The sequence below is a fragment of the Oryctolagus cuniculus genome, chromosome 8, assembly GCF_051225735.1.
Source record: "Oryctolagus cuniculus isolate XC-2025 breed Fujian yellow rabbit chromosome 8, ASM5122573v1, whole genome shotgun sequence".
NCBI classification, from domain to species: domain Eukaryota; kingdom Metazoa; phylum Chordata; class Mammalia; order Lagomorpha; family Leporidae; genus Oryctolagus; species Oryctolagus cuniculus.
The window spans coordinates 137496440-137519645 of NC_142874.1; the positions used below are offsets into that span (position 1 = coordinate 137496440).

Genomic DNA, 23206 nt, shown 5'->3' on the forward strand with positions numbered 1-23206 from the left:
TGATGTATGTACCAGCCCACGCGTACTCTGGTGTGGGAACATGAGCTAAGCAAACCAGCGCTACCACGGAGCGTGAACACGAATGTTCTCCACGCCACCAACCACAGAGCAGAACTTACCGCAGACATTGGGGTGTAGTAAGTACAGTGTTTTCCCCCGGGCGGCAAGGCAGATTCCTTATCCAGGGGGAAGCAGCACAAGCTAACCCAGCAAGAACAGTGCTGCGTGGTCAAGCTTAGGGTAGTCACCCACGAGGGCCGTTGCAGCTCCAACATACAGAACAAATGCCCTGGCCAGCGCTGTCCTTGTTTAGAGAGGCCTTGGTCATCGAGCCCATGGCGTTGCTTTTCTTGAATCTGCGAGACTTGGTCAGCCAAGGGACTCTGTCTTCCCTCTACCGTAAAACCAGTTTCTCCCACTCTTATGGGATCTTCAACCTCACTTATTTGAAAGAGAAGATCTTTCTGAAATGCAGGTTCCATGCTGCCACTGGCCAGCACTACCACTGGATTTTGCTTCCGGTGACACCGACCAATCCCTTCCAGACCGCTAGAGCTGAGGAGACAATCCTTCCAAAATGAAGACAATCCTTCCAAAATAGAGCTCTTGTCCGGTCTCTGGACTTTGTCCAGGAAGTCTAGACATAGCGTGGTGAGGCCAGCCTGCGGGACAGGGGCGGGAGAGAGGAGGCAAAGTGACCAGAAGGTGGACCGGCTGGAGCATGAGCCAGGCTCAGAATGAGCAGTGCTGTAGCGTAGAAGGTTAAGCCTCCGCCTGCAGTGCTGGCATCCCATTTGGGTGCTGGTTCAATTCTTGGCTGCTCCACTTCCAATCCAGCTCCCTGCTAAAGGCCTGGGAAAGCAGTGGAGGATGGCCCAAGTCCTTGGGCTCCTGCATCCATGTGAGAGACTCAGAGGAAGCTCCGGGCCCCTGACTTTGTGTCAGCCTAGCTCTGGCTTTTAAAACAAACAAACAAAAAAACCCTGCTATATCCAAAATGTTAAAATGCGACCCACATAAAAATTGTTAAAATATCTTATACTCCTTTTTTAGTATGTCTTTGGAATTTGGGGTATAGTTCATTACTACATTTCGGTCCACACCAGCCACGTTTTGCATGTGCAGTAGCCACGCGGCTAATAACTACCCGATTACACAATGCTGCTCCAGGGTTTAGCAGGTGGGTAAGAGCTCTGGGGCTCATGTGACTGCCTGGGGTCTGTCTAATTACCCACAACCCTTGCCTCCTTGATAAGCAACACTTCCATTATTACTAGTGTTGCTACTTTTAGCAAAGAGCTTTGTTACAACATAGTAGTTATTAACCCATTCTTGAAGTCTTCTTCATATGGTAACTTATTCAAAAGATGAGCAGCTTAAATCCTTGGTTCTAAAACTTAGCTGACAGCATAAACTGAGGAGCCCGGCTGTCTGGGTTCAAGCCTAACGATGCCACTCAGCTCTGCCTCAGTTTACTCATCTGAAATGGGATCACAGGGTGGGACTTTGGCTCAGCAAGCCGACGCCTCTTCGTCCTTCGCTCACATCCCATACCTGAGTGCCTGGGGTTGAGTCCTGGCTCTGCTTCCAACTCCAGCTCCCTGCTAATGCACATCCTGGGAGGTAGCAGGTGATGGCACAAGTTCTTGGGTGCCTGCCACCCATGTAGGAGACCAGATGGAGTTCCAGCTGGTGTGGGCTTTGGGGAGTGACTCAGCTGATGGGAAATTTCTTTCTGTCTGTCTCTGAAGTCTCTCAGATTTTCAAATAAATGAAAACATAGAAATATAAAAGTAAAATGAGATAATAATCTCTACTATTCAGCTGCTGTGACGATGAAGCTTATATATATATTTTTTCTTAGATCAGTCCCTGCGTCAAACAGGCACCAGGATACAGGCACCTCATACAAGTTATGAGGATGCTAGTGTTACAGGAAACAGTGGCAGAAAAATCATTGTTATGTCAGTTCTTTGTCTCACATTGAAGAAGAATTCCCAAGCGGACAGCAAAGGGATTTAAACGTATTTATTAGAATTAAGGACCTCTAGGCAGAGCAGCATGGGGTGGGGGTGGGGTGGGGGCTTCCACTAGAGGGAAGAACCCAAAAGGCCCAGTAGCATTGGGTTTTTAAGTACAATTTCAAAAGGAAAAAAAAAAAAACTTGAAAATCAGATTGGCATTCAGTTACCAGGAGGGGACAAAAGCCATCAAAAGACTGATTTACAACCCTTTCTCCCCCCTGGTTTGCTCACCCGGAAGGGTGGGATAGGTAACTTGTTTTCACAATAAACTGTGAGCTCAGTTGCGATCACCACTCCCTTGCTATTCTCATGATAAATTTGTAAATTTGGAGATTCCTAACGAAGCAGGACACTGATCTGCTAAAATAAAGGATCCATTAACAGCAACATTTAGGAGAAATCTGGGTACATAGGAAATATGTACATTATAATGTCAAAAGAAATACGACTGAAAATTGTTCTTATAGTAAGTTCAGAACTGTATTAAACATGTAGTAGAGGAGCCGGCGCTGTGGCACAGCGGGTTAACTCCCTGGCCTGAAGCCCCGGCATCCCATATGGGTGCCGGTTCGAGACCCAGTTGCTCCACTTTCGATCCAGCTCTCTGCTACGGCCTGGGAAAGCAGTGGAAGATGGCCCAAGTCTTTGGGCCCCTGCACCGGTGTGGGAGACCTGGAAGAAGCTCCTGGCTCCTGGCTTCGATCAGCACAGATCGGCCTTTGTGGCCATCTGGGGAGTGAACCAGCAGATGAAAGAAAGACTTCTCTCTCCCTCTCTGCCTCTCCTCTCTCTCTGTGTAACTCTTACTTTCAAATAATTAAATAAATATTTTAAAAATGTAATAGAAAGATGGCTTGGCATACCAAATATGGATTATGCTTGCATTTGAGAGATGAAATTTTAAGCAAGTTCTTTCTTTTTGCCTTTCTGAATGTACATGAACTTGGCAACAAGGAGAACACAATTAACTTTTTTTTTAAAAAAATATTTATTTATTTATTTGAAAAGCAGAGTTACAGAGAGGCAGAGGCAGAGAGAGAGAGATCTTCCATCCTCTTTTTCACTCCTCAAAGTCCACAATGCCCAGATCTGGGCCAGGCCAAATCCAGGACCCAGCGCCTCCATCCACGTCTCCCACATGGGTAGCAGGGCCCCAAACACAATAGCAGGGAGCTAGATGGAAAGCAGAGCGGCTGGGACTTGAACCTGCACTCTGATGTGGGCATTGCAAACAGCATCTTCACCTGCTACACAATAATGCTGGTCCCAACATTAAGATTTTTTTAAAGACATTAAAGCAAATTAGAATAGCAATGTCTGTTTCATAGGTTCCTGTGGAGGTAGAATGACAGTACTTTGAAAATGAAAGCACTGTTGCCTATAAGGAAGCACTAGTTATGTCAATGTATTTCCACTAGATGGCAGCAGACACCACTAAATTAGTTTAATTAAATACCCTATGGAGGGCCCAAACGGTTTTCAGCAATTGAATTCATACAGTTCTGATTATAATGAAATGCGGCTGGAATTTCTCTATCAAAAGAATGAACTACCTTTTTGGGCTTTAGAATTTCTTAGTTTTATATGGGTTTTAAAAAATGATAATTTCGGGGATTCATGGAACAGCAGGGTTGTGACAGCACATGGATCAGAGTCCCCCCTCCACCTCTAGTCCAGCTTCCTGCTAATGCACACCCTGAGGGGCATCAAGCATGGTTCAAATACTTGGGTCCAAGCCGCCCACATGGGAGACCCGGATGGAGGCCATTATCCACAGGTAATGCCTTAGTGAGAAGCTGGATTCCAAGTGTGGAGTAGCTGGGACTTGAACCACACACTACCAAGTGGCATCCCAGCTGCTGCACACACACACACACACACACACACACACACACACACGCTCACAGCTTGTGAGCGCCGCTCCGGCCTCAGGGAGCTGCACAGAATCCTCCCTAAAGGCGGCATGCTGGCCTTTGCATGTGTGTTCCAAAGTCTGAAGACTCTTGGTCCCATCTGCTAGGCAGCCTTGCCTCTTTTTTTTAAACTATTATTATTATTTAAAGATTTACCTATTTATTTATTTATTTGAAAGGCAGAGTTACAGAGAGGCAGAGAGAGAAAGAGAGGGAGGGAGAGAGAGAGAGTGAGAGGTCTTCCATTCTCTGGTTCACTCCCCAAATGGCCACAACAGCTGGAGCTGGGTCGCTTCAAAGCCAGGATCCAGGAGCTTCCTCCAGATCTCCTATGCAGGTGCAGGGGCCCAAGGACTTGGGCCATCTTCCACTGCTTTCCCAGGCCATAGCAGAGAGCTGGATTGGAAGAGGAGCAGTTGGGACTCGAAACAGTGTCCATATGGAGGCGGTGGCTTTACCTGCTATGCCATAGTGCCGCTCCCGAGAGAGACCTTCTATCTGCTGCTTCACTTCCCAAAAGGCTGCAACGGCCAGGGTTGGGCCAAGCCAAAGTCAAGAGCCTGGAGCTTCATCTGGGTCTCCCACATGGGTGCAGGGGCCCAAGCACTTGGGCCGTCCTCTGCTGCTTTCCCCAAGAGCATTAACAGGGAGCTGGATCAGAAGTGGTGCAGGACGCTGGCAATGCAGGTGGAGGCTTAACCTGCTATGCCCAGCACCAACTCTGAATTTGTTAATTTTTTAGTTAAAAGTCTTACAAAGGTCTAAACATCAAATCACATTAATTCAGGGGTGAGATTTTGATCTCGAAGTTGAGTTTCAGGTTGGGACACTTGCATCTCAGGTCAGCATGCCTGGGGTTGAGTCCTGGCTCTCCTCCCAATGCCAGCTTCCTGTTCATGCAGGCCCCGGGAGGTAGCAGGCGATGGCTGGAGTGACCGGGCTCCTGCACCACATGGGAGACCTGCACTGAGTCCTCAGGTCCCACTTTCAGCCTGGCCCAGTCCCAGCTGTTGCAGGCATTTGGGGGAAGGAGGCAGTGGACGGGAGCTCTCTCTGTTTCTACTTCTGTCTCTTTCTGCATGTCCCTCTCTCTCTGCCTCTCAAAATATGTTACATTACTTTGCATTCACATTGCCCTTTCTTATAAAAAATAATAAAATGACATATCCTCACCATTTAGACTTAAGACCACCACAATTTGCAAAGTTGCATTGTTTGTAAATAATTTCTCCCATTCTGTCAGTTGCTTCTTCACTTTGAGTGTTTCTTTTGCAGTACAGAAGCTTCTCAGCTTGCTATAACCCCATTTGTCAATTTTGGCTTTGATTGCCTGTACTTCTGGGGTCTTTTCCAAGAACGGTTGGTGTGTGCCAATGTCTTGCAGAGTTTCCCCAACATTCTCTAATAATTTCATGGTATCAGGTCATAGATTGAGGTCTTTAATGCACTTTGAGTGGATTCTGGTGTAAGGTGTAAGGTAGGGGTCTTGTTTCATCCTTCTGCAGGCAGAGATCCAGTTTTCCCAGCACCGTTTGTGGGAGAGACTGTCCTTTCTCCAGGAATTGATTTTAGCTCCTCTGACAAAGATAAGTTGGTTTAGATGCATGGATTGATTTCTTGCATTTCTGATTCTGTTCCATTCATCTGCATGTTATTCATTTATTTTTTTTGCCAGTAGCAGGCTATTTTGATTATCACTGCCCTGTAGCATGTCTTTTTTTTTTTTTTTAAGATTTATTTATTTGTTTGACAGGCAGAGTTACAGAGAGGCAGAGGCAAAGGCAGACAGAGATGCTATCCATTGGTTCACTCCCCAGATGGCTGCAATGGGCAGAGCTGGGCCAATCTGGAGCCATGAGCCAGGCGCTTCTTCCAGGTCTCCCAGGTGGGTGCAGGGGCCCAAGGACTTGGACCTTTTTCTACTGCTTTCCCAGGCCATAGCTGAGAGCTGGATCCAAAGTGGAGCAGCTGGGAGTAGAACCAGTGCCCATATGAGATGCCGCCATCACAAGCAGCTTCTTATCCCGCTATGCCACAGTGCCGGCTCCTGTAGTATGTCTTAAAATTTGGTATCGTGATGCCTCTGGCTTTGGTTTTGTCGTAGAAGATTGCTTTAGCTATTCAGAATCTCTTGGGTTTCCATATGAGTTTTACTTATTTATTTATTTATTTTAATAATTTTTTTTTATTTGAAAGGTAGAGTTATAGACAGTGAGAGAGAGAGAGAGAGACAGAGAAAGGTCTTCCTTCTGTTGGTTCACTCCCCAAATGGCCACCATGGCCAGTGCTGCACCCATCCGAAGCCAGGAGCCAGGTGCCTCCTCCTGGTCTCCCATGGGGTGCAGGGCCCAAGCACTTGGGCCATCCTCCACTGCACTCCCGGGCCACAGCAGAGAGCTGGCCTGGAAGAGGGGCAACCGGGACTGGAACCAGCGCCCTTATGGGATGCAGCACTGCAGGTGGAGGATTAACCTAGTGAGCCACTGCGCCGGCCCCTCCCTATGAGTTTTAGCATCACTTTTTCTAGATCTGAGAAGAATGTTACTGGTATTTTAATTGGGATTGCACTGCATCTGTAAATTGCTTTTGGTATATGGACATTTTGATGATATTAATTTTTCCAATCCAAAAACAATGGAAGAATTATCCATTTTTTTGCATCTCTGCTGTTTTTTTATTCAGTGTTTTCAAATTATCATCATAGAGATCTTTGATTTCTTTGGTTAAATTTGTCCTGAGATATTTTATTTATTTATTTATTTTGACAGGCAGAGTGGACAGTGAGAGAGAGAGACAGAGAGAAAGGTCTTCCTTTGCCGTTGGTTCACCCTCCAATGGCCGCTGCGGCTGGCCCCCCATGCAGGTGCAGGGCCCAAGTACTTGGGCCATCCTCTACTGCACTCACTGGCCACAGCAGAGAGCTGGACTGGAAGAGGAGCAACCAGGACAGAATCTGGCACCCCGACCAGGACTAGAACCCGGTGTGCTGGTGCCGCAGGCGGAGGATTAGCCTATTGAGCCACAGCGCCGGCCTAATTTATTTTTATGACTAATGTGAATGGCATTGATCTTAGAAGTTCTTTCTCAGCCATGGTATTATGTCTGTGTACAAAGGTTATTGATTTTTGTGTGTTGATTTTATATCCTGCCACTTTACCAAACTCTTTCTGAGTTCTATTAGTCTCTTAGTGGGTTCTATTGGTTTCCTTATATAAGAATCATGTCATCTGCAAATAGGCATAGTTTGACTGCCTCCTTCCCAATTTGCATCCCTTTGATTTCTTGTTCTTGCCTAACGGCTCTGATTAAACTTCCAGGATGTATCGAATAGCAGTGGTGAAGGTTGGCATCCCTGTGTGGTTACAGATCCTGGCTTCGCCTGGCCCAGCCTCGTTGCAGGGTTCAGAGAGTGAAGCAGTGGGTGGGAGCTTGTTTGTCCCTCTTCTTCGCAAAACAAAAACAAAAACACAGCTCCGCCGCGGGAACCTTGGAGAGCAGCAGTTTCTCCTTTCCTACCCCCGGCTCCTGGCAATCGCTAATCTGCTTGCCTCTCTGTCATTTTATCATTTTGAGAATGTCCTACGAATGGAACATTTTGAGATCATTTCTTCCGAAACCTCAGCACGGTGTCCTTGACAGCCATCCAAGTAGAGATTAGAGATTCACATCTCCGCACGATGTCCCCGGTAGCCAGGGGTGAGATCCACCCACGTGGGGTAGTGGTTGTTCTGCTTCCAATACTGAGCCGCGCTTATGTCAGGAATGGAGCCTAGCTGAACCAGGCACTCCAGGAAGGCCATTTGCATTGTCGCCACTTCCAGGCTGTCACGGATAAAGCTGCTCTGAACATTTGTGGATATTGCGTGAACCTAAGTTGTCCTTTCTGTTGGAGCAAGTGCCCAAGAACGTGAAGACGGAGGCACAGGGCATTTGCACACTCGGTTTGAAAAGAAACTTCGTTCAGAGCGGTGGTGCCATTTTATGTTTCTACAGAGTGGTCCAGTCTCTCCACATTCTTGCCAGCGTTTGATGCTATCGCTATTTTTTAATCTTAGCCATTCTGCCAGGTATGTAATGTTATTGCATTGTGACTTATTCTGATTTCTCTAGTGGCTATGAGGTTGTATTTTTTTTTTAAAGATTTATTTATTTATTTAAAAGTCAGTTACACACAGAGAGAAAGAGAGACAGAGATAAGTCTTCCATCCACTTGTTTTGTTCCCCAAATGGCTGCAACCACCAGAGCTATGCTGATCTGAAGCCAGGAGCCAGGAGTTTCTTCCAGGTCTCTCATTCAAGTGCAGGAGCCCAAGGACTTGGGCCATCTTCCACTGCTTTCCCAGGCCATAGCAGAGGCTGGATTGGAAGAGGAGCAGCCGGGACTAGAACCAGCGCCCATATGGGATGCCGGCACTGCAGGTTGCGGTTTTATCCTCTACGCCACAGCGCCGGCCCCAAGGTTGCATTATTTTTGCTCTCTGTACATCCTCTCCAGTGAAACGTCCATTCATGTCTGTTGCCCATTTTCTAGTTGTATTGTTTCCCACATTTGAGTGTTGAGATCTCTTTATATTTTCCACATACCACTCCTTTGTTGGATTTGTGGTTTGCAAATATTTTTTCCTAGTTAAAAATTTTTTTTCATTTTTTTGTTTACAGATTCAGGAGCAAAGTTGTCAATTTTTATGAGGTCCAATTTATCATTTTTTTCTTGTAATGAATTAGGCTTTCTGTATCAAGTCTAAGGACACATTGTTTAGGTTCTAAAGCTTTTCTTCTTTGTTTCTCTCTAATATTTTAAAGTTCACATCTAACATTTACATCCATGTTCCACTTTTAGTTATTTGGAGTGTTTACAGGGATTCCTGTATTATGCTTATGTCTGCATTTTATGGGCCTGGAATGGATGCTTTGGCTGGTGTGCAATGATCACACCGATCTAAGACCAGGCTGCCCCGAGCATGGAGCCTGTGAGGGCGGCCAGCGCTCCCGGCCCTTACGATTTCTGTTTGGAGGCTTGGCGGTGCTCTCTCCCTCTTCTTTCCAGACAGTTGAGAACGGAGTCACCCACGGTCCTGGTGGAGGCTCTCACCGCTTCCAGCTCACCGTGCTTTGGTGCCCGTTACCCAGCCTCCCTGCCCCACCCTCCCCTGCCTCTCCCACTCTCCGGTGGTCACTGTTCTACACGCAGATGGACAGGTGTTAGCTTCCTCGTGTGAGACAGAACATGTGACACCTGCCTGCCTCCATCTGGCTTACTTCCCTTAACATAATGTCTTCCAGTCCCACCCAGTTTGCTGATTCTGTTTTTAAGGGCAGAACAATGGTCCTTGGTGTACATACAGCACATTGTTTTTATGCATCCAGCCATTGATAGAGACCTAGGCTAGTCCCGTATCTGGGCTATTGTGGAGTGTGCTGCAGTGAGACGGGAGTGCTAGTGTCCCTCTGTCTGCTGATTCTAGTGCCTTTAGATGCGTACTTAGAGTGGGACAGCTGCGTCGTATGGTGTGTCTGGTTTCAGGTTTTTGTTTGTTTGTTTGTTTGTTTGACAAGCAGAGTTAGATAGTGAGAGAGAGAGAGAGAGAGAGAAAAGTCTTCGTTCCGTTGGTTCACTCCCCAGATGGCCGCTACAGCCAGTGCCCTGCACCAATCCATCCGAAGCCAGGAGCCAGGTGCTTCCTCCTGGTCTCCCATGCAGGTGCAGGGCCCAAGCACTTGGGCCGTCCTCCACTGCCCTCCCAGGCCACAGCAGAGAGCTGGACTGGAAGAGGAGCAACCAGGACAGAACAGTGCCCCAACTGGGACAGAACCAGTGCCCCAACTGGGACTAGACCCTGGGGTGCCAGCGCTGCAGGTGGAGGATTAGCCTAGTGGGCCGCAGCACTGGCCAGTTTCAGGTTTTTTAAGGCACTTCCATACTGTCCTCCACAGTGGCTATACCAATTTACATTCCCACCAATAGTATGTAAGAGTGCCCATTAGAATCAATCTTTTTAAAGATTTGTTTTTATGTATTTGAAAGGCAGAGTGATAGACAGGGAGGGGAAGAAACAGAGAGAGAGAGAGAGAGAGAGAGAGAGAGAGGTCTTCCACTCCCAGTTCATTCCCCAAATGGCCGCAATGGCCAGGGCTGAGCCAGACTGAAGCCAGGAGCCTGGAACTCATCTGGGGGTCCTCCTTGTGAGGCACGGGCCCAGCTGCTGGAGCCATTTTCCACTACCCAGGTGCGTTAGCAGGGAGCTGGGTGAGAAGAGAAGCAGAGCCGGGACTTGGTCCAGTGCTCTGATGTGGGATGTCAGTGCTGCTGGACCCTGGGATCAGTGATCAAGTATGGATTGGACGATATCCCCCTATGAGGTTGTAGCCCGGCAGTAAAAACTAAAGGTCAATGTCAGACCTCTTTGGGTATTTCAGGAGGAAGGAAGAATTATTTTGAATGAAGTGACCAGATAACATGATGAAAAGAAATATTTTGCTTCAATTTCCTGAATGCTTTATCAAATTCTCACTCATTTTGAGCTGTGGCTGTCTAAGCAGCAAGGACTACCTTAGAAAGCACAAAAAATAAAATCCCAATGCTTATGCACTAAAGAGCTCCAGCTGCTGCCTGTTGTACCATCTGACAAACATGCTGGTGGCCAGCCCCGCCATTTTCACGCGGCACGTTGGACCCAGGGTCAGCAGTCCATGGCCTGTGGTCCCTGTGTGACCAGCTGCCCATTTTTGTGAGGTGGTAGTGGAATACACCCACTGCCGCTCATGGACTCTGGGCCTCACCTGCTCTCCCGATGCAAAGGCAGTGTGGACCGCTTGAGACAGCCTGGGCGAGCCAGCAAGTGTAAGGTGTCCAGCACCTGGCCGTTTACAGCCAGTGGTGTTGGCCTTGCTCGTGGCTGCTAAACACCGAGACAGCCGTGGAGAGGACCAGAGCATGAAGCACGCACTGCCTTCCCCACATCATTTGTAACGTCTACCAGGACAGGGCAATGCTTTCTTCAGAAGCTGGAATTCCTAGCATCCAGCCCTGAGCTTTGTCCCCAAACCTACCCTCAGATCTTGTGTTCCTAAGCAAATGTATGTGGTGTTTGGTAACAGACACCCAAAAAGTTCAGAAAAACCTTTCTCTAAATGTGCGTTTTATTAATCTTTAACTTAAAAAATGCAAAATAAGCAATCTCCAGTCTTCGTGGTTCCAAGAACTTAACATTTTGTGACTCAGAAAGCTAGCAACGCTTGTTCCAGATCTCCTGTCGACATCAAGCAGAACAGTGGTGAGAACGGAGCCAAGTGTGGGCCCTCCCAGGGGAGTTTAAAACGGCACATTGTCTTCTTGTCCCAGAACACGACACTGCCTTGGTGGAGGGTAGGGTATGGGGCTGTGCCGGTCATTGGGTTATTCTAGGTCAGCTCCACACTGCTCTGTAATCTGCAGGCCCCGTTTCTGCATTGCCAGCTGGCTTCCGGGTGGTTCTGCCCACAGAAGCAAGAGGGGGACACGAGGAAGCAAGAGGAGAGGGAAGAGGCTTACTGCCATGTGCTGATTCTTCTAACAGTTTTATTTGTTTATCTATTTGCTTCTTTATTTGCAAGGCAGAGTGACAGAGAGAGAAGGAGACAGATAGAAAATAGAGAGAGTATAAGAGCAGACAGAGAGAAGAGAGATCTTCCGTCCATTGGTTCACTCCCGAAATGAGTGCAACAGCTGGGGCTGGGCCAGACAGAAGCCAGGAGCTGGGAACTCCCTCGGGATCTCCCATGTGGCTGGCGGGAATCCAAGTATTTGGGCCATCATCTGCTGTCTCCCAGGATGCACGTTAATGCAAAGCCAGGTCTTGAGCCAGGTACGCCAGTCCGGGGTAAGGGCAGCCCAAGGTGCAGCTCCCTCCACTCTGCTGCAATGCCAGTCCCTCCCTGTCTCTTGCAGCAGTGCCCCCATGATGGCCCTTTGTCTGCCCCGGTGGAGACAGCTGGCCCCAGTCCCCAGCCTCACACACTCTCAGAACAGCCGTCTGGTTCCCCTGCCCTGAGCCCTTCCTGCCAGGGCCTGGTCCTCCCAGTTCCCTTTGCTACCCGGACCTCGGAGGGTTGCCCTCTCGGCATGTCACCTGTTGCTCCCTTTCTGATTCTCACTTCGCCAGTACTAGTTTAGCCTACTTTTTTCTTCTTAATTTTTTTATTGTTTGTATTTATTTGAAAAAGAAAGAGAGGGCGAGACCTACAGCCAGCTGGTTCAATCCCCAATGCCCACAACAGCCAGGGCTGAAGCTAGGAGCCTGGAATTCAATCTGGGTCCCCCACATGGGTGGCACTGACTTAATTACTTGAGCTGTCACCTGCTACCTCCCAGGGTCTGGTCTACATTAGCAGGAAGCTAGAATTTGGAACTGGGACTCAAACCCCGGCACTCCAACATGGGATGTGGGCCTCCCAACAGGCACTGTAGCTGCTAGGCCAAATGCCTGTCCCAAAGTATTTTTCTTCCCTAAACTTCTCATGAAGTTACTGGATAGCCCCCAAAAGCTGTATTCAGAATCAGTGCATGCTTTCAAAGGGAGCTTCTCAAGGAAGAAGACGCTTGAAAACTCGAGGCACTGCTGGGGAGTGGTGATGCATGTGTATTTTTTTAGGATAAACTTCTCTTTTAATGCATTTTTTTTTTTTGACAGGCAGAGTGGACAGTGAGAGAGAGAGACAGAGAGAAAGGTCTTCCTTTGCCGTTGGTTCACCCTCCAATGGCCGCCGCGGCCGGCGCGCTGCGGCCGGCGCACCGCGCTGATCCGATGGCAGGAGCCAGGATCCAGGTGCTTTTCCTGGTCTCCCATGGGGTGCAGGGCCCAAGCACCTGGGCCATCCTCCACTGCACTCCCTGGCCACAGCAGAGGGCTGGCCTGGAAGAGGGGCAACCGGGACAGAATCCGGCGCCCCAACCGGGACTAGAACCCGGTGTGCCGGCGCCGCTAGGCGGAGGATTAGCCTAGTGAGCCGCGGCGCCGGCCCTCTTTTAATGCATTTTTAACATTTAATTCTTTTTTTTTTCAAAGATTTATTTATTTATTTGAAAGGCAGAGTTACACACACACACACACACACACACACAGGTCTTCCATCCGCTGGTTCACCCTTCAAATGGCCGCAACGGCTGGAGCTGCACTGATCCGAAGCCAGGAGCCAGGTACTTCCTCCAGGTCTCCCACATGGGTGCAGGGGACCAAGGACTTGGGCCATCTTCCACTGCTTTCCCAGGCCATAGCAGAGAGCTGGATCGGAAGAGGGGCAGCTGGGACTAGAACTGGCAGCCATACGGGATGCCGGCACTGCAGGCAGAGGCTTAGCCCACTATGCCACAGCGCCAGCCCCTGCATATTGTGCTTCCAACCTTTTAAATGCTCTACCGAAGTTGTAGAATTTACTAGTTATATATATATGTGTGTGTGTATACACACACACACACACATACCCTCTTACAAATTCTTAAACATTTCCTGCTTTTTCATGCAAGACGGGAGAGAACAAAATTCGTTAATTGTGTTGTGACTGCCAGCACGTGTTAAGTAACAACTTGGAGAGTCACGTGGGGACCCACCAGGCGTTGGCTGAGCACCAGGAGGTCCTGCAGGCACATGGAAAGCAGCACTTGGACAAGGACAGAGTCCTGGTGTAGCACATAATCTCGCAGGGGCAGGACACGGTGCTGGTGGAACAGTGCCCCGGACCCCGTGGTGCTGCCTCTGGAGCTTGGGGGGGAGTGGGATGCGGCATAGTGGGGGTAGGTCATTGCTCTCCCATTCCAGGTGCCCAAGGTCTGGAAGACGTGGATCCCATGCACCTAGACTCAGCTATAAGGGGCCGGCGCTGTGGCTCGGCGGGTTCACGCCATATGGGATGCCGGTTCAAGACCCGGCCGCTCCACTTCCCATCCAGCTCTCTGCTGTGGCCTGGGAAAGCAGTGGAGGATGGCCTAAGTCCTTGGGTCCCTGCATCCATGTGGGAGACCCGGAGGAAGCTCCTGGCTCCTGGCCTCGATCAGTGCAGCTCTAGCTGTTGCGGAGTGAACCAGTGGATGGAAGACCTCTCTCTCTGTCTCTCTCTGTCTCTCCTTCTCTCTCTGTATAACTCTTTCAAATAAATAAATAAATCTTAAAAAAGAAGACCCAGCTGTGGCTGGACCTGTGGGTGCATCATATGGTCTTGGTAAGCTTCAGTTCTTCTTAGCCGTTTGCTTGGGTTCACACAGGTAGCTTCCTAGTGGTTTGTTGTATTCTGTGGGCATTCCTTTCCTTTAGGTAAGTTAAGCTCTTAAGTCCATAGAACCCCCTCTATTCGTTCATCAACATCTCCGGGTGCTGGCTATGCAGCATAAACCAACAAGAATCACTCTCCTTTTGGAGTTTACCTGGGAGAGGAGTATCGTGAACAGAACTCAAGTTGGGGCTGGCGCTGTGGTGCAGAGGGTTAAGCCACCATCTGCCTCTCCGCATTCCATATGAGAGCTGATTCCAGAACCCACTGATCCACTTCCCATCCAGCTCCCTGCTAACACGCCTGGGAAGGCAGCAGAGGATGGCCCAAGCGCTTGGGCCCCTGCACCTACGTAGGAGACCAGGAAGAAGTTCCAGGCTCCTGGCTTCAGCCTGGCTCCGCCCTCGACATTGCAGCCCTCCGGGGAGTGCACCAGGGGATGGAAGATCTCTGTCTTACAGAGACATTTGAAAGCTGCCTTTCAAATATATAATACATTTATAAAAAATAATCCGGCCGGCGCTGCGGCTCACTAGGCTAATCCTCCGCCTGCGGTGCCAGCACCCTGGATTCTAGTCCCGGTTGGGGAGCTGGATTCTGTCCCAGTTGCTCCTCTTCCAGTCCAGCTGTCTGCTGTGGCCCCGGAAGGCAGTGGAGGATGGCCCAAGTCCTTGGGCCCTGCACCCGCATGGGAGACCAGGAGGAAGCACCTGGCTCCTGGCTTCCGATCGGTGCAGCGCCCCGGCCGGCCGTAGTGGCCATTTGGGGGGTGAACCAACGGAAAAGGAAGACCTTTCTCTCTGTCTCTCTCTCTCACTGTCTAACTCTGTCTGTCAATAAATAAATAAATAAATAAAATCTTTTAAAAAAAAGCAAATAATAAATCCTTAAAAGTCTTCCCCAGGCGTTCTCACCCTTACAGCTCCGAGTCTAGCGTTGAGACCACTTCTCATCTCCCAGGCAAAGCCTTCTCCGGCCCCGCCCAGCCCCGCCCATCGCCCATTGCCCCGCCCCAGACCCGCCCATCTCGCCCCAGCCCAGCCCCTGCCCGGCCCCGCCCTCCTCGCTGCCCAGCCCTTCGCCCCTCCCCAGACCCGCCCTGCTCGCCGCCCCGCCCACCGCCCCGCCCCCAGCCCCGAGCTCCCGGTGCGCGTGGCGCGGTCCGCGGGGTCCGCGCAGTCCCGGCGGCCCACGACGTGGGGAGGATGGCGCTCGCGGAGCTGCGCTTGGTGCTGTTGCTCTTGGCCGGGGCCCTGGCAGGTAGCGCTCCCTGAGGGCCAGGCGAGCGGCCACCCGCGCCGGGGCGCCTCCGGGGGAAGCATCGGGCCGGCGCCGCGCTGTCCCGGCTCCGGGAGACTTCGGCCACCGGCCCCGCGCGCCCGTTAGTGGCGGTTCCCCGCCGTGGGCGCTGCCCCGAGGACCCGGCGGCGCCCCTTGGTTGGTGGCCGACTGGGCCAGCCGCTGCTTCAGCGTGTGCCCCCGTCTGCTCGTGGTGTCTTCGCGCAGGGTGGCTGTGCCCAGGCCCGCGTGTTGGGTTTGTAGAGTCCGCGGGGGACGTCCGGGGCCTTGCAGTGGAGAGTGCCCCTGAGAAGGGGCCGAGTCTGGCCAGAGCCCGGGCGTGGGCCCCGGCTGCCGGGTCGGTTCTCCCCAGGTCGGGTGGGGACCGGAGTGGCCGTGCGTCCTGCGCCCCGTGGACAGCAGCCCGTGTGGGGGTGCTGGCTGGGGACGAGAGGAGGATGTGGCTTGAAGCTCACCAGCCGGCTCCCGCCCTGTTCTGTAATCTGCCTCTGTTTTCCTCTTTCAGCCTCTGCGGACTCTCAGTTCGGGCAGCCTTCAGAGTATAGAACAGTAAGTGGGAAACCACTCGCGTTTTCCTCGTGGACACCGGGAGACGCGAACCGCTTTGCTTGGGGGCTGGTGTTAGGGTCTGATCTGCCGTTTTACGAACTGTCGTCTGCTTTAGAAAGCCGGTGCTCGCTGGCCCATCTTGTCCCTCCCTCCCTCTCCCCCCCCTTCCTTCCTTCCTTTCAATAAATGCATTTACTGAATTTTTTCAAAGATTTATTTATTTGAAAGGCAGTTACAGACACCACCCCCTATCCTCCACCCCCAGAGAGAGAGAGAGAGAGAGTTTTCATCCACTGGTTCATTCCCCAAATGGCCACAATGACCCAGGCTGAGCCATGCCACAGCTAGGGGCCTGGAACTCCATCTGGGCCTTCTATATGGGTGACGGGGCCCCAAGTACTTGGTCCCTCTTCTGCTGCTTTCCCAGGCACAGTAGCAGGAGGTTGGCTCGAGATGGAGCAGCCGGGACTCGAACCCTCATCCATATGGGATGCTGGTGTCTCAGGCAGGGGCAGCCGGCTAACCCTTTGGATTCAGATAGGAGTGTAACTTTTCCTTGAAAGTAGTTCAGTCTTCACTGGCCTCAGAGCTGTGCTTGCTTTTTTGTCTTCTCTAGTAATTCAAGAAGTCCACGGCTGGAGAGTTGTGCTTTATCACATCAATCTGTGGGTGTCAATGGCACAGCGCTCCCAGGAGAACAAGCCAAGGCTGTTTACTGAGAGCTTGCAGAGCAAGGGAGCAGCCTGGTATGGGAGAGGGACAGGCGCGGGTCATGCCGAGCAGCCATGGGGCTTTCCATGTCAGGCAGCCTCCGGCTGGCCTTAAGGTGGAGTCAAGGACGAAAGGTAGGAAGCGCCGTCGGTTCAGGAAATCCCGGCCTTCTGGTGCTGATTGCTGTCTGGCTTCCTGGCCTGTTGCTGGCGGGAGCCGCCTGGCTTCCTCGAAGGCTGACTTGGGCTGGTTTTGCTATGCTGCGGCTTAGTTTCCTGGGCAGGTGGCTACAGTTCTTTTTCTACGAGGAGTCTTTCAAGAATGTTATGGGAAAGGTGTATTATGAACAAGCTATGCATGGACTTCAAAAAGTTTGCACCGAAGTTAGCTTATTTGTTTTTGTTTTAAGATGTATTTATTTGAAAGGCCGAGAGACAGAGGGAAAAGGGAGACAGAGATCTTCTCACTCCTCAAATGACCACAACTCTGAGCCAGCTCTGGGCCAGGCTGAAGCCAGCAGCCAGGAACTCCATGTGGGTCTTGGATGTGGGTGGCAGTGGCCCACGGACTTGGACCATCTTCCACTGCCTGCCCGCAAGCATTAACAGGAACCTGGATTGAAGTGGAGTACCGGGACTTGAACCTGTACTCTGATGTGGGATGGTGGCACGGTAGGCAGTGGCTTAACCTGATGAGCCACAGTGCCAGCCCCAAGCCTGTCTTTTAGTCGCATTTTCTGTGACCTTTTTCAAGTCCCCTTGGAGGATCTGGTTGTTACCTGTCTGCGCATTCAGTCTCCATTCTCACGGTGACCTTGTCAGATAGCTGTTACTGGATTAACATCAGCGGGTTAAGCCACTGCAGGTGTTTGGGCGGTAGTTGACCTCTTCCAGGAAGGCTTCCAGCCCTGCGTCCTTCCTCCAAAGCACACAGACATGCACTTTCTCTGTGCTGCTGTTGAATACGGTGCCGTCATCACCGTGGCACCCATGTGCCCCGCCCTGTTCCACATGCTTTGTGTTCCATCTTTGCTAGCACTGTGAGGTGGGCATGATTACCCCGTGGCGAGGGTCACCTGGGTATTATAGAACCAAACTTCCAGTCCAGGCAGTCTGACTGCGGCTCCTGTGCTTCTCACTACCCCGGCCTGGAACTGAATTGTGATTCCTCATTCACCTGTCTCCCGGCAAGGAAGCCACACTGCAGGGGTCAGACATGATGGCCCGCAGGGCCCAGTTCTCAGCTCCCTGTGGGTGCCCAGTAGTGCTCTTGGGTCACGTGACTCAGTTACCTTGGGTCTGGTCTCCTTCCAGAAAAAGAATCCTCCTGCCTTTGTCTCAGGGTGAGGTGAGTGTGGTGCCCACGGTGTGTGAAGTGTGAGGACACGGTCCCACTCAGGAGACAGGGCAGGTGCGCAGGGCCTGCCCGGTTTAGAAGGATTATTAAAAGGGTGACTCACCAGGGAGCTCCTTGGTTTTTCCTGTCCATTTCCATTGCTACTTGCCAAGTTGCAGCCCCCATTACCTCTCGCCTAGGTTTGCTTAGAAACCCCCAGCTTGGCCGGCGCTGTGGCTCACTAGGTTAATCCTCCGCCTGTGGTACCGGCACACCAGGTTCTAGTCCCAGTCGGGGCACCAGATTCTGTCCCAGTTGCTCCTCTTCCAGTCCAGCTCTCTGCTGTGGCCAGGGAGTGCAGTGGAGGATGGCCCAAGTGCTTGGGCCCTGCACCCACATGGGAGACCAGGAGAAGCACCTGGCTCCTGGCTTCGGATCAGCGCAGCACACCAGCCACAGCACAGCGGCCATGGTGGCCATTTGGGGGGTGAACCAACGGAAAAGGAAGACCTTTCTCTCTGTCTCTCTCTCTCACTGTCTAACTTTGCCTGTCAAAAAAATTAAAAAAAAAAAAAAATATATATATAAAGAAACCCCCAGCTGGTCTTCCCAACCCTCTTGCTATGGCAACTGGAACTCCGACCTTGAGCCTAGCATGTCCTTGTGCAGACCCTGCCGGACTTCCTGTTGCCCTCAGAGCAAGTGCCCCGAATGCAGACTGCCCTTCTACCTAGCCCCTCTGCTGCCCTCTCTCAGCTTGCGCTCCTCCCTCCGCATCCCAGTGTCACGCTGTTTCCATCCCTGGCTCTCTGAAGTGAGCCTTCCGTTTCCGACACTGTTCCTTGTCTTTGCGGCTGAATGTTAAGCTCAGTTTGTTTTTTTAAAGATTTATTTATTTGCTTAAGAGGCTTAGTTAGAAAGAGATACAGACAGAGAGAGAGAGAGACTTCCATGGTTCACTGCCCAGATAGCCGCAATGGCTGGAGCTGGGCTGATCTGAAGCCATGAGCCAGGAGCTTCTTCCTGGTCTCCCACATGGGTGCAGGGGTCCAAGCACTTGGGCCATCCTTTACTGCTTTCCCAGGCCATAGCAGAGAGCTGGATTGGAAGAGGAGCAGCTGGGACTTGAACTGGTACCCATATGGGATACTGGCACTGCAGGCAGATACTTAACCCAGTATGCCACTGCACTGGCCTCTGTTCTCTTAATTTTATTTTTGGATTATTTCTTGCTAGTGTGCAGAATAAAGTTGATTTTTGTACATTGATTTTTGTATCCTATAATTTTGTGAACTTGGTTATTCTATGTTTTTTGGTGGGTATTCCTTAGGACTTTCTACATATAAGATTGGTATCTTTGAATACAGTTTTACTTCATTTTCAGTCTTTGATTTTATTTATTTTCTTTGCCCAGTTGTCCTGGTGAGAAGCTTCAGTACAGTGTTGAATACAGGAGGCGAGAGTGGACATTTTTGACTTGTTTCTGGTTGTAGGGAAAAGCATGTAGTCTTTTACCATTAAGTAAAATATTTCCTGTGTTTTTTTTTTTTCTTTAAAATAGTGCCTTTTATCTGGTTGAGCAAGTTCCCTTCTATTCCTAGTTTGTTTAGTGCTTTTAAAGATTCATTTGTTTTTATTTATTTAAAAGACAGAGGGAGATCATCCATGCACTGGTTCGTTCTTCAAATGCCTCCAGCAGCCAGGGCTAGGCCAGGTCAAAGCTGGGAGCCCAGAACTCAACCCAGGTCTCCCACGTGGATGGCAGGGACCCAAGTACTTGAGCCATCATCTGCTGCTTCCCGGGGTGCGCATTCGCAGGAAGCTGAATCGGAAGTGAGAGTCTAGATTCTGGCACTTTTGGTACACTACGCGGGCATCCTAACGGGCCACAATGCCCCCCCTGCCACGAACTTTTCTGAAGTGTTTGTGTCTCAGAAACAGAGCAGGTCGTCTATTAAGCTTTGGTTGAAGTGGGACTCTGTGCCTTGTGGTCTGATTACCATACCAGTTCCAGTCCCGGCCCTGCTGGAGACAAGCGGCTAGTGATGGACTATCCCAAAACGTGAGTGGTGCTGAGTGTGTGGAACCCCGCTTTAAAGAAACCAAAGTGGAGCTCGTAGACGATAGGTTATGGATATCAGCTGTGGCAGCACACAGAACTCATGATTAGTGACGCATTCAAAGAAACCTGGACTTTTGCATTGGAAAAATTCTCCCTCTCTCTCTCTTTCTCTGTCTCTTTTTTTGCAGAAAATAGAAATATTTTTGTGGAATATCTCTAAGAATTCGAGGGACACTCTAGACCTTACTCCCCCTGAGCTCTTTTGTAATGAGTGTGTCGCAATTCATTCTCTGTCTTCTGTCTCCCTTCCTCTTCCAGCCGAACTGCGCGCAGTATAAGTTACCAGGCTGCCCCAGGGACTTCAACCCCGTGTGTGGAAGCGACATGTCCACTTACCCCAACGAATGCACTCTGTGCATGAAGATCAGGTAACGGGGCGTTGTGGCCGCGACAGCGCGGCAGCTGCAGCTCTGTTCTTTTCTTGGGTTTAGATTCCTCCTTAGGAGGCTGTGACTTTTCCTGTTTTTTTTTTTTTTTTTTTAAAGACTTTTTTTTTTTTTTAAGATTTATTTATTTGAAAGACAGATACAGAGAGAGGTAGAGGCAGAGAGAGAGGTCTTCCATCTGCTGGTTCACTCCCCAGATGGCTGCAATGGCTGGGGCTGTGCCGATCTGAAGCCAGGAGCTTCTTCTGGGTCTCCCACATGGGTGCAGGGCCCCAAGGACTTGGGCCATCTTCTACTGCTTTCCCAGGCCATAGCAGAGAGCTGGGTTGGAAGAGGAGCAGCTGGGACTAGAACTGGTGCCCATGGCTGTGACTTTTCCTTACACTTAAGCCTCAAATGCGACATGAGTAGTTCTAGTTCTGACTGACATTTACAAAGCCGCAGATCCTCAGTGCGTTTTCCAGGTCGGAGTTGGAGGATGAGGTAGGCGCTCAGGCAGCTGCTGACCAGCTCAGCCAGTGGGGGCACCTCCGTCCTTAGGGGTGCAAGGAGGAGCTGAGCTCTGCAGAACAGTCAATCTTTGAAACTCAGAAGGTGCATGTAGATGGCCTGCCCACGTGGTCCTGCTGGTCTGGAAGCAGGAGCCCCGAGTGACAGGTGTGCACTACCTGTCTCCCTTCAGGTAACTCACACACAGCTCCCAGGGGCCCTGGGTCCGCCTCCAGGGGTGTGGCTTTGTATAGCAGGGGTCCATTCTCAACCGCAGCCTTTACCCAGACACCTCGGCCATCTCTGAGTGAGTCTTTGGGGTGCATGCCCTAGGGTGAGGGAAAAAGGGGCAGAAAGGGGACTTTCACTCTGGGAGAAATCTAGTATGTAGTGATGGGTCTTTTAAAAATGAAAAAAAAAATTATTTGTAAGTTAGAGACAGAGATCTGACATCTGCTGGTTCAGTTCCCAAATGCCAGCAACAGCTGTGCTGGAGCAGGCTGGAGCTAGGGGCTAGGCACTCCTCCAGGTCTCCTTCACCGGCGGGAGTGTTTGGAGGAGTTACGCCGCACCTGCTACCTCCCAGAGTGTGTGTTAGTGGGCAGCAGAGCCGGGACTCGAACCCAGGGATTACCATTTGGGATGCCTGCCCCATTGCCCGCCCTGGCATGAGTTTTTTAAGAGAATTATTTAAGTTAATTAATTTGAAATGCAGAGAGGATGGGGGAGAGACAGAGTGATCTTCCACCTGCTGGTTCTATCCCCAAGTGCCTTCAATGACTAGGGCTGGGCCAGGCCAAAGCCAAGAGTCTATTTTTAAAAATATTTTATTTATTTAATTTTTAATATTTATTTAATATTATTTAATATTTTATTTATCTATCAGAGTTACAGAGAGGCAGAGGCAGAGAGAGAGAAGAGGAAAGGAGGGGAGGGGAGGGGAGGGGAGGAGAGAGAGGAGAGGGAGAGAAAGGGAGAGGGGGAGGGGGAGAGGGAGAGAGAGAAGAGGAGAGGAGGTCTTCCATCCACTGGTTCACTCCCCAAATGGCCACAACGGCCAGAGGTGGCTAATCTGAAGCCAGGTATCAGGAGCTTCTTCCGGGTCTCCCCAGGTGCAAGGGCCCAAGGACATGGGTCATCTTCTGCTTTCCCAGGCCATAGCAGAGAGCTGGAAGGGAAGCAACGGAGCAGCCGGGACTTGAACTGGTGCCCATGTGGGATGCCAGTACTGCAGGCGGTGGCTTCACCCATTAAGCCACAGCACCGGCCCCAGCCGAGAGTCTAGAACTCCACCTGGGTCTCCCGTGTGGATGGCAAGGGCCCAAGCACCTGAGCCATCATCTTCTGCCTCTCAGAATGCATTAGCAAGGAGCTGGATCTGAAGTGGAGCAGCAGGGTCTTGAACCGGCACTCCAATATGGATGCCAGTGTCACAAGCTATAGGTGAACTGTGCACCCCGGTGCCAGCCCCCAGCCTGGTGGGTAATGATTGTGCTGTTATGGTTGTTCTATTGCAGGGAGGACGGCCATGATATCAAAATCATCCGAAGTGAACCGTGCTGAGGGCCGTGTCCAGAAGAGAAGGGGGAGGCACCACCTTCCCTGCCCGCCAGATGGACTTCAATCCCCCACCTCCCCCTTTGAGATTGTTAACCCACGTGTTCTGAGAGGAGACATGGGCGAGAGCCATGTGTAGTGATGGAGAATTAAAAAAAGATCCTTTGCCCCTGTAGTTGAACTTATTACCTAGGTGACCCATGCATTGCTTTCTTTCCTTGTAATAAAATCACCATCGAATTCAGGGACTGCTGTTCTCTGTTGAGAATGCCATGCCCTCTGTAGGCGAGGCAGAATTTTATCTCCATTCTTTTAGGGTGGAATGAGTGATAGGAGAATTGAATGGCTGTGATCAACAGAAAAAAGGACACACGTTTATCTAATACAAGTTATGTGTGGCATGGGTCTTCCGGAAGACATGGAGACCCCGGGACCCAGAGCCGAATCCCTGTGTACGGAGTGAGTTGGGTGAACGCTGGCGCTGTGACAGGTGAAGGGAGTGGGCAGAGAGGTGGACGGGAGGAGGAGGCTCAGGCTGGCAGATTGGCCGCTGCAGCCTCCCGCGGTCTCAGCGTCCAG

General features: G+C 50.7%; 1 protein-coding gene and 1 pseudogene across 1 annotated transcript; one reads left to right on the plus strand and one right to left on the minus strand.

The window, feature by feature from the left end:
• Nucleotides 1-201: 201 nt before the first annotated feature.
• On the minus strand, nt 202-7743 carry LOC127483130 (signal peptidase complex catalytic subunit SEC11A pseudogene; annotated as a pseudogene).
• Nucleotides 7744-15258: 7515 nt separating this feature from the next.
• Nucleotides 15259-22871, plus strand: SPINK2 (serine peptidase inhibitor Kazal type 2). The gene is made up of 4 exons (XM_051820245.3): nt 15259-15439; nt 15984-16027; nt 20454-20563; nt 22588-22871. Exons 1-4 carry the CDS (start codon nt 15385-15387, stop codon nt 22631-22633), a joined length of 255 nt encoding a protein of 84 aa, XP_051676205.1. The 5' UTR covers nt 15259-15384; the 3' UTR covers nt 22634-22871.
• The last annotated feature ends 335 nt before the right edge of the window (nt 22872-23206 follow it).

Coding starts and splice junctions, on each gene's coding strand:
- SPINK2 (XM_051820245.3), top strand. CDS start 15,385: ATGGCGCTCGCGGAGCTGCGCTTGGTGCTGTTGCTCTTGGCCGGGGCC. Junction 16,028..20,453: donor AGCCTTCAGAGTATAGAACA/GTAAGTGGGAAA, acceptor TTCCTCTTCCAG/CCGAACTGCGCGCAGTATAA. Junction 20,564..22,587: donor ACTCTGTGCATGAAGATCAG/GTAACGGGGCGT, acceptor GTTCTATTGCAG/GGAGGACGGCCATGATATCA.